General features: G+C 51.8%; 2 protein-coding genes across 2 annotated transcripts; one reads left to right on the forward strand and one right to left on the reverse strand.

The window, feature by feature from the left end:
• The first annotated feature begins 1,605 nt into the window (after window positions 1-1,605).
• On the forward strand, window positions 1,606-3,312 carry LOC101764668. Its single transcript, XM_004956967.2, has 2 exons — window positions 1,606-2,416; window positions 2,782-3,312. The coding sequence occupies exons 1-2, from the start codon at window positions 2,000-2,002 to the stop codon at window positions 2,815-2,817; spliced, it is 453 nt and encodes a 150-aa protein (XP_004957024.1). The 5' UTR covers window positions 1,606-1,999; the 3' UTR covers window positions 2,818-3,312.
• Window positions 3,313-7,079: 3,767 nt separating this feature from the next.
• Window positions 7,080-8,369, reverse strand: LOC101765087 (probable BRI1 kinase inhibitor 1). Its single transcript, XM_004956968.2, has one exon. The coding sequence runs from the start codon at window positions 8,199-8,201 to the stop codon at window positions 7,386-7,388; it is 816 nt and encodes a 271-aa protein (XP_004957025.1). The 5' UTR covers window positions 8,202-8,369; the 3' UTR covers window positions 7,080-7,385.
• Window positions 8,370-10,533: the final 2,164 nt, after the last annotated feature.

Consider the following 10,533-nt stretch of genomic DNA (forward strand, 5'->3'; position numbering starts at 1 on the left):
CGGAGGAACGGATACTATGACATAGGCTTCATGGACCTGGATGTTGTAAACGAGTTAAATCTAAGAGATGACCAAATCGGACCTTGAAAAATATATATAAGTTTCTCAACAACCAACATTACAAGAAGTACATACTTCTACCGTACAACTTCAAGTGAGCGTGTTTTCCATCTCTTTTTTTTTTGAACTAGCAGTTAAATATAAGACTAACTAGCTTTGGCTATGCATATATGTACAGTTTCCACTGGATACTTCTTGTTGTCGTGGTTGATCAAAGCGTGGTCTATGTCATGGACTCTTTGAGAAAACCAAGAGATCAATAAAAAAACCTGATAGACATTCTGAACAAAGCATGGGCTCGATTCTGTCAACATCACACGGGTGAATTCAAGGAGAAACTTGATTTGAAGCCTGAATTCCCGGTATGTGTTGAATTTCCACATCTCGTGACACTTCCTTGAATACAACAAATATTTCATAACTTTTTTTGCCATATATATGGTGTTTGAGACAAGAGTCGGGGAATAATTTATGCGGATACTACGTATGTGAGTTCATCCATGGCTTTGTAGGTCTAAAGAGTGTGACCGACCACGAATTCAGAGTACGTGTACAAAATTTTTAACAATAAATTAGTTCTAATTATGCAAACCCATTGATCTACTATATAATAATCTTTGCCAATGACACAGATGATGCACATGAAGGAAGCACTCTTCGAGACGGAAAAAATTAGGGTAATTCAAGAACAACTCTCTGGATTTCTTCAGGACGAGGTAGTAAATCTAGCGGGGAAGTTCCATAATGATGGATCAAATATGCATCACCGTTAGGACTCGGGTTCAGAATAGTTGATCCGAAATATTGAACTTGAAAAGTTGATGCAATATAATATTATTCATATATGTGTATGCACAATATGTCTATATAAATCTCAAATGTAATATTATAGATAAATACAATTTTATATATATTAGCGTATTAGAACTAGTATACGTACAGGAAATAAGTACGAAACACTAATATAGAATAAAGAAATAGAAAAAAATAAATTAGTACCGGTTGGGGAGACCAACCGGTACTAAATTGCCCACAGCCACACGCGACGTGGTAGGCAATTTAGTACCGGTTATTTCAACAGATACTGAAGGCTTAGTACCGAACTAGTAATACCGGTTGCGCAACCCGGGTTTACAAAACGGTAATGATGGGGCTTTAGTGTAACTGTATGAGGAAGTAACGCAACGCCACCAAAGCGTCAAGGAACGACTCAATAGAATACTCCCATTTTCATACCCGGCAACAACCCTCCAAAGAAGCAAGTGCACGCAGGCAGGCAGCGCCCATGCATCCCCTAGCTCGATCACCATCCAGTCATCCGCTTCCCCGCCTGAACATCCAAAGCCCCCAGCAAAGACATTAAAAAATCCTCACGGCGCCATGCCTAGCCACCACCCTACCCGGCAGATCTAGATGCTACCCTCGCGTGCCTCCACGCGCGCACATTCCGCGTCCATCCAAACCGCCACATCCGGCGATCGAGGGAGCCGTTCCGTCCGTCTGCCCGTCATCCCGGCCATGCACGCTCGCGGGGTCGCCCGTCCCCGTCCGTCCGCACCCACGCTCGCTCGCTCGCTTCCCTCCCACCCGGCTGCCCGGCAGGCCTCCCACTATATATCGTGCTCGTGCCCCGGCTCAACCCCACCCCCTTCACTCCACGAGAGCTCTTCCCCTTCCTCAAAGCAGCCATCGCTCTCCTCACTAATCACAAGTACACCAACTGGCCAGTTAGGACTCCACGAGCTGACTGAGCTTGCTCCACAGCCTCCACTCACTCGCTCACTCACAGGCCAGAGTGTAGTGTACTAGCTAGCTCCTCTCTTGATCTCCACGCAGCTTGACTCGCGCACAAGATCAGAGCGCTCACCGGAGCTAGCTCTGGGCTGGGGAGAGGCGGAGCAACCAGATAGCAGAGCCCGCGTGCGTGGCGACATGGTGCATGGCCGCATGTGTTAACATGTACAACCCGGAGCACCACCAGCACCAGCCGGCGCCCTTCATGGCACCGCGGATGTCCTTCTCCAGCGACTTCGCGGTGGAGCCGCCGCCCCCGGCCGCGGCCCGCGGGGGCGCGGCTCCCGGGGACACGGACTTCGAGTTCTCCGTCGGCAGCCACCCGATGATGGCCGCCGACCAGCTCTTCTCCAAGGGCCGCCTCCTGCCGCTCCGGGAGGCCCCGCACGGTGGCGCCGGCGGCGGCCGGCCCGTGACGCTGCGCGACGAGCTGCGCGCCGACGAGCGCCACGGCCGCGTGCCCCGCGCGCCCAACATCCGGTGGAAGGAGCTGCTCGGGCTCAAGAAGGCGCCCAAGAAGCAGGCCGCCGCCGACGCCGGCACGTCCACCGACGCCCAAACGGTAAGACGCATGGCATCTCGGATGGATCTTTACTAGTTCGCAGCATCAGCCCAATAAGTACCACTCTGGTAGTCTGGTGGGTATAGTGCAGCATTGTCCCATTATCCTGTGGCCACCATTGGCGTTTTCCGCTGAATCCTTATCGAAAGTTGAAACTACCTGCAACAACGAGCCTGCATGCCGTAGAGTATGTAGTACTTGCTGCATCCAAGGTTTCTCCAAGCTAGCTGGGAGCGGATGCATCGCATATGGACGCACAGTCGAGAGCGACAGATTATATTGCGCATATTTTTTTGGTTAACAAGAGTATACTACCCGTGCCGTCTTTTCTGCTCATTTCTCACCAATGCGTTTGACATTCACAGGATCTTGGAGGCCAGCAGGGAGGCACGAGAGACTGATCGAAGCAGCTAGCATGAATTGTGAGTGGCGAAGAAATGGATGATGGTGGTTATTGGGTGGTTATTGAGCTAGCTGCTCATCGTCAGCTTGTTGATGACGATTCGGCAGTCGGTCGAGCAAGCTAGCTCTCGATCATATCTCAGTGCTTAACCGGAGATGAAGCAATGAAGAGCAAGAAGACGTCCGGAAGGCCACGCACGAATGTGCATTTCCTTGTTACTACTACTCTTTGCTGCTGCTGCTTCATTCTCCTCTTCTTTTTATTCTGGGTGCATGTAAAAGGGATTTTTGATCATTTGTTCCTCGGTACGTAGTCAGTAATTGGTTCGTCCTGTAGATGCATCCGCGGATGCTCGAGTTGCATTGTAATGGTTGTAGTGTAGCAGTCGCAGTCGTAGTCAAATTAACTCCAGCTAGCTGTGCTGTGCCTATCTCTGATGTTTTGAAAGGGCCAGTTAAATGTAGTATTATCCCTCCCCACGTGGTGTGTGGTCCCTGTACGTGTTGTTTAGCTGTTCCCATTCTTGTCTGCTTTTGGCACGGCCGCCCTCCCCTCCCCCCCTCGCTCCTCAATTCACTCACTTTTGCACAAAACGCCGCTTGCATTGTGGCTAGCTAGTACAAGTAGCTTTTGAGTCCAATGAAGACCATATGTCCAGAATTTCGTAGGAAACATGATGCCTTTTCATAAAAAAAAAGGTAGTATGTAAATATTTTTGTGTTGCACATGTACCGAGAGTCTAGGACTGGGACATGCTTCACAATCCCCATTTAGGACTTGTTTGGAGAGAGTGGAGAGAGGTGCTAAACTTTAGCACCCCACTCTTAGCCCCAATTTAGCACCTAGGTTCCCAAACAGGGGTGCTAAAGTTTAGCACCCCCATTTCCTTTAACACCTCCAAAGGATGCTAAAAGGTGCTAAACTTACTAAAAGTGGTCCCTCTATCCAAAATTTTCCTGGTTGCCCCCCTCTCTCTCCTTCACCGGCCACGCCGCCTCCTCTCTCTCCTTCCCGCCACACCCCCGCTAGCCACGCCGCCTCCGCACCCCCCCTCTCTCTCAGCGCAGGGCCGGCCGTCGTCGGCGCCACCGAGCCCGTCCTCCGCGTCGGCGAGGCGCGCAATGAGGGAGCACATCTCCGCCGTCGGGAGCGGGGCAGGGCCGGTGGAGGAGGAGTCCTCGCCGCGTGGCGGTGGCCCTAACCCAGAGGCCCCGGCGCGGAGGAGCCTGACGCCACCGGAGGCCTCGACCTCGCGTGCCGGCTCCACGGCTCCGGCGGAGGAGGGAGAGGATGATGAGGTCGAGGAGGGAGAGGATGATGAGGTCGGGGATAGGGAGGAGGCCGCGGTGCTGTCCCCGCGGATCGCCGGGACCCGGAGCGACCTGGCGGAGATCGGCGGGAGGGTGAGGAGCAAGGTTCGGAGGTGATGAATTGATCAAGCTCTTTGACAATTTCGCCAGCGCGGGGAGGGAGGGGAGCTTGGCCGCACGGCCACCGGCTCCCGGTGGGGGAGGGAGGGCAGCTAGGGGCACGGAGGCCGAGCAGGTGCAGGGCCGCCGGCGTGCAAGGAGGCTGGCGCGACTGGGGAAGGTGGGGAGAAGAGCGAGAGAAGGGGAAGAGAAAGAGGAAGAAAGGAAGGAAGTAGGATAAATGAGTCTTTTGTCAATTCAGGTGCTAAAGTTTAGCCTCATTTCCAAACAGCTTAAGGTACTGAACTTTAGCCCTTCAGTTAAGAGTGCTAAAGTTTAACCCAGAGCTAAACTTCAGCACCTGGTTCCAAACGCAGCCTTAATTTCGTCAATCGCATTATATTTCTCCGGTACTGGAGATGCTTTGTATTAGTAGGTGCTGAGCAAGTGTGGTCAAAGCTGCGGTGGCCTGGTCGTCGTCACCAAAGATTCAAACAAGAATGGAAAGGTAGCGTGCAGAGATTTGCGGCAGTGGCACAGGCATGCCATCCACGGGGGGCGCTTATCCTTATATTCCTATCTGCTAATCAAATCCGTCGTCCGCGTCCGGCATGCGGGCCTCTTGTCCTCTTGCGCCGGCGCGGGGCGTGGGGAAGCGGACGGCTGTGGCTGCCGGGCCAGACCGGGCCGGGCCGGGCCCCAGCGCATCTCCCGCCCTGCCCCTCCCTGTCGCGTAATGCCTCCTCCTCCTCCGGCCTCCCTCCGCCAGTCCAGTCCACTCCTCCTCCTAACTTGTTGATGAAGTGGTGATCACCGCCACAGTGCGCAAATTTATGAGGCGACTTAGCTGTCCGTCGTCGTGCCTGGGCCGCGGCTCTGCCACCCCATCCCTTCCTTCCCCGCGCCTCTGCCGGCTGCCGGCTGCGCTCGATCTCTGGCGCTGCGTGCCAAGGGGACCAGGCAGGCACCACACCGACCGTGGCCACGGGACAAAAAACAATTGCCTGCATCTGCCATGCGCGCGGGGCGGGGCCCGGGGGCGGCTGCTGCCGCCTGCCGCGGCTGCACCTGCTGAGGTCTCTCGGTCATCCCATCTGATCATCTGAAGGGAGCCGGAGCCGGGGGGGGCCGAGCGGTGGAGGCGTGCAGGGCAGCTGCGCGTGGCTTGGCTTGCCGCGGCGCGACCGGGGCCTGGCGGACGAAAGGTTCGCAAGCCCTGGGTGCGAGCGACGTCTGCTGCCTGCACGCTCTGCTCTGGGCCTGACTGAGCCTGACGTCGGGATCTTCTGATGTTTTTGGGCCAGGGCAGCAGTTTGTGGATCGGACGAAACTGAAAACTAGGCCCAACCGCCCAAGACAAGCAAGTAGTCAAGACTTGTCTAGTAGGCCGATTTCCGGTCATCCATCTTGAGCGTGTGGGCTGCATTGACAACGACGAGAACACTTCGTGTACTCCCGCGGGTTCCATGCTCCCGTACTCCTGTTGAAAAAAAATTATTAGATGCATATGAAAAATTGCACCAAAAACATAAAATAACAAGCAAGCATTTACCATCATGCAAAGTTTGAGTTGCAACGGATGCTTGTGCGAGGCGGAAAAAAAGTGAAATAAGCCCGTAAACAGTCGAGGGTCTCAGAGAAATAGCACAACCTGCACTATTTATAGGCTGATTTCTCTTTTTTGTTTCTCCTTGCACAAAATTTTGTTCAACACAAAATTTCACATGCACATAGATCCTTGCATCATCTATGCATAAATATTTTTTTTATTTTTCATGTATTTGTTTGGCGGTTTTTTATTGTGGGAGCATGGAAGCACCTAAAGGTGCTGGAGCACCCGAACGTCTCCCTTGCATGTAACTTTGAGACGATTTATTACACAAATACTATAATGGTTTATTTTTTTGTTGTCTCTAGTATTCCTAAATCCTTTGATTTATGGATGGAATAAAGGAAATATTGTAAGTTGCATGGTAACTGCAACTCGCATAATGGTAGAATAGTGGTCTCAGAGTTCTAAAATTTACCTTATGACACGGTTGTTTCATAACGACCTATTTTTCTCTCCTTGCTCTCTTTTCCACATCAGCAAAAACCTACGTGGATTGCATGTTGATACTACCGTGTTGCAATGTACCTGCCGTTTGGCTTATTTCATCGCCTACCGGCCAGTTTTACCACTTGACTCGTGAGAGGACCAGGATGTCTTTTCAAATCACATGGACTTAGTATTATGTTTAAGTTGGGTGACGAATTGTAGTGTAGGCAGCAGGAATTGTGTAATACATTGGAGCAGGGGATACTAGGCTAAAAAAATTTCCAAGCACACGGTGCTCGCTTGGGCATTTGGTTCAAGAATGAAAAATAATAATTTCAATTGGAGCAGCTAATGCAGTAGGGAGGAGAATGTTGCGTGGAGAAACGATATGTTTGCTATAGGTGGGACTCACAAGGTGTTATGGTAATTAGCTTGGATTATTCTCCACATAAGTATGAAGCTGAGATAGATCCACTAAAGATAGCTGATATGGCACCATCAGAGACGGAGGCAATGGGGAACAGGGGTGCCATGGCTTTACTTAGCTCTTTATAGATTTCTACGTAACAAAGGAAAAAAAAACATTATTTAGCATTGTTTATTATTTGCATTAGTTCGGCACCCCTTAAGAAAAATTCATGGCTTCGTTCCTGGGCACCATTGAAGCTGCTCTAAAGTCTAAACTATCTTTGGGGGAAAAAAAAGCTTCTCTGAATTGTGCTATTTCTCCATCCCTGTGTAATTAAAAGAAAAGGGCACAAGAATATGGACCCTAGCAGTTGTATGTCACTACTCACAGTACGCAAGTTCCCATCACCATCGTCAGCCAGGAGTGGCTAAAAAATTTACTTATAGGATGGCGAAGTACAAACACAAGAAAATAAAGGCGCTCACAACAAATTTCGAGGTTTTGAAAAATACACTATATATCTGTATACTGCTTTAATTTCATCTGTTCTTCCGTATCTTAATTTACATGCCCTTGCGTGTGATCGAACCTAATCCCGGCCGCTCAGCTTCCGGAATTCTGATCTCCGATCCAAAGCTCGATCATAAGCCACACGTACGTTGAGCCAGCACATACGTCGCACGAGCGCCGCCGCCCCTACTAACTACGGTTTACTGAAGCTTGTTGCCGTCCCCGGCCGCCGTCTGCTTGGCCACGGAGATGGAGTTCTTGCAGTGCGCGATGGCGGCCTCGATGGCGCTCTGCAGCTCCTCCATGGTGCTCTCCTCCGACGACGTCGACACCTTCACCGACCCGCCCACCGACAGGTGCCCGCTGTTCGCCGGCGACACCCGCAGCGACGCCGGCGCCGACGACAGCTGCCCGCACCGCCGCCTCCACCGCTCCCGCTCCCTCATCTCCCTCGCGGCGCCCGGGCCGTGCCCCGAGAACGAGTGCGGCCGGCGCCGCTGCTCCCGCCTCTCCCTCTCCGACTTCCGGGAGAAGGAGGCGCACAGCTGCTCCACCATGGACGCCATGTGCCTCTTTACCCGCTGGCCCAAGTCAAGCGCTCGCTTCGCCTTATCCTTCCTCTTGTCCTCAGCCTGCTGCTTTCCCGCGGCGTCGCTGCTGCTGGTATTGATGGTGTTCTCCTTTCTCCACGCGGCGCCGAGGCCTGAGAAGAAGAAAGGCGAGGCCTTGTTCTTGGCCCTATCCCTGTCCTTGTCCTTGCTACTCGTGGTGGCGTGATGGTGGCTTGTTCTGGCGTGGTTGAGGTGGCTGAGATCGCTGCCGACGCGGCCGACGGGGGTGCGGGACATGGGGAGAGGGGGGAGGTGGCCGCCGAAGGGAGAGGGGAAGGAGGAGAAGCCGTCGTGGGAGGGGGAGGTGGCGGCGGAGAGGGGCGGCGGTGGGGGAGGGAGAGGCGGGGGCGGGGCTGGCCTGGACAGTTGAGGTGGACGTGGTGACCGCAGCCGCGGCGTGTCCATGGCTTTGAGCGCCCGCGCTAGGGTTCGCAACGCGTACGTGTGGGTGACAAGGTTAGGTGGACAGCTGGTGTGGGGGAGGGGGGGGGTGCATGCACGGCGAGAGCTACCAGAGGACGCTAGTGATTAACAGCAAGCATGAGCTTTGCTATGTGAATTTGGCATTTGGGACGGTGAAGGAGGAGAAGATAAGCGCTTGAATGAACTATCTGGTGGCGTTGATATAGCGACTATATTAAAAGAAGGAAAACGGCATCGAACTGATGCGTTGATGTGATGTGGTCGCCATGATCGGGGAAACAGTAAACGGCTGATGCAACGCAAATCAACCTGTTGAATGAGATTACATGCGACTTGATTACGTTGATGATAAGATAAACAAGAACCTCCGTTAAATACCATTCCCTCTCAAACAACTGCGTCTGATCCACTGATGATAACCTTTGTTTTTCCTTCTGAGAAAGACAGATGATAACTTTCAGGTTTCAGCTGCACTGGTGGATTTGAATCCGATTTCATAACATGTCGAAATACGAATGGTTCAGCGGTTGGCCAATTAAGCTCCTATCTTTTGACATGTAGCCAAGCTTGTACTACTAATAAGTACGTACTAGTAAAATACATATATACTCCAGTCTATAGGACCTCAAATAAAGCCCTGAACGAACCAGTCAACCCACCGGACGACACGTAAGTACTTCGCGATAATCCGAAACGGACCGCGCACTAATTGCGGCATAGCCCCCGATCGTCAACTGACATGTACGTGTATCCGTAGCCCACACGGGCCATGCTGATATGATGCCCGTGTCCCCAGCCCAAAGCCAATGATGAACCCCCACCAGAACCTGCAACTGGTCGCCAGCTAGCTTATTAGGGCACTTCAGGCTTGATACACTACTGTTAACCTGACGGCAGAGCGAACCACAAGTCCATCACACACGCACTCACAAGGGCCCTTGCTTATTATTGGCCGCCCGCCATTAGAGCCGGGGGGTGTCGCTGTAGCCTGTAGAGCACTTGACCAGCAGCGTCGCCTACTCGCCGTCGTCATTTGCACAGCTGCGGCTGCCGGCGCCGATCGAGCTAGAGCTCAGGACACACGGACCAACCTGGCATGCCACTACCACCCGATGACTCGGACATGCAGGTGGTCCCGGAATGATCCATCCAAGGGACATGCAACATGCATGGTGGCCACTGTTTGCTTGCTGCGTAATCTGGTCGATCGAGCTGATCAACTGGGACGGGTACGGCATCCAGATGAGGGGATGTTTCGTCTGGTTGCGGAACACGGGAACAGTGTGGGCAGACTCAGAGAGAAGAGAACTCAATTAAATCTGAGAAAGGATGTGATGAACTAACCAGGGAGCTACGTCGTCCAGTTGATGAACGGGGTATTCTCGGTGGGTGCCATGTCATTACAAGATATTTAAGTTGATAAATGAAACGAAGCCTCCCAAGGCACAGTTTCACTTTGCTGTCCATGGCATTTAATTATGAGGCATGTGATTGGACGTGATCGTACGAAATGAAACTCTCTAACCCCGATATCAGTTTCAACATGTTTTATAGTCTTGGAAACAGTGCATACAAAGTTTCATCCTGATAAAACTGCTCCCTTCCCTCTCTTCATGATTATCATGCCATGTCAGCAAATTTGCTGATGCGTCACATCATTAAATGAGAATGAAACTCATATGAAATCTCCACCGGGAATAGCTTTTATCACTTTGGAAACTTTTGTGCTCTTCCTCCGTGTCCTTGTTGCCGAGCTCGTGTTGTCATCTTTCTTGATTACTCTAATCCTGTGAGCAATAATCCCAGTTATGACGTTTCGCTTGCAGACATAACAAACATCACCGGAAAAGAAGCGTGCCGTACTGCTGTCGTTTCTGATGTCCATCTCTCGCCGGCAGAGGTGGTTAATATTGCTGGCGCGTTTGTCATGCATTCTTTAGAGAGAATCTCTGCAACTTCTGAAATCATTTCGATTGAGCATTGCGCGCTCACTTCTAAATGTGCACTTCGTCAAACTCGGCTAGTCAGCTCAAGCCTCTGTTTGGTTCGCAAATCACAATCACAGCGTTTTTAGTCGACAATCAATCAGCGATCACACTATAATAGCTTTGGTACAGTTTTCCGCATCACCCAATTGTCACAGACACGTAAACTCGCCTCATGTCCTCCCCCCCCCCCCCCTTCCAAAAACCAATGGCACTAATAAGCCTTGATTATTGGGCAGGATTTGACACCACACCCCTATAAAGACCCGGGCAAGCCTGCATACATGACACACCACACAGCTGATCAACCCTGATCTATCACCCCCTGA

This window comes from Setaria italica, chromosome II, assembly GCF_000263155.2.
Source record: "Setaria italica strain Yugu1 chromosome II, Setaria_italica_v2.0, whole genome shotgun sequence".
NCBI classification, from domain to species: Eukaryota; Viridiplantae; Streptophyta; class Magnoliopsida; order Poales; family Poaceae; genus Setaria; species Setaria italica.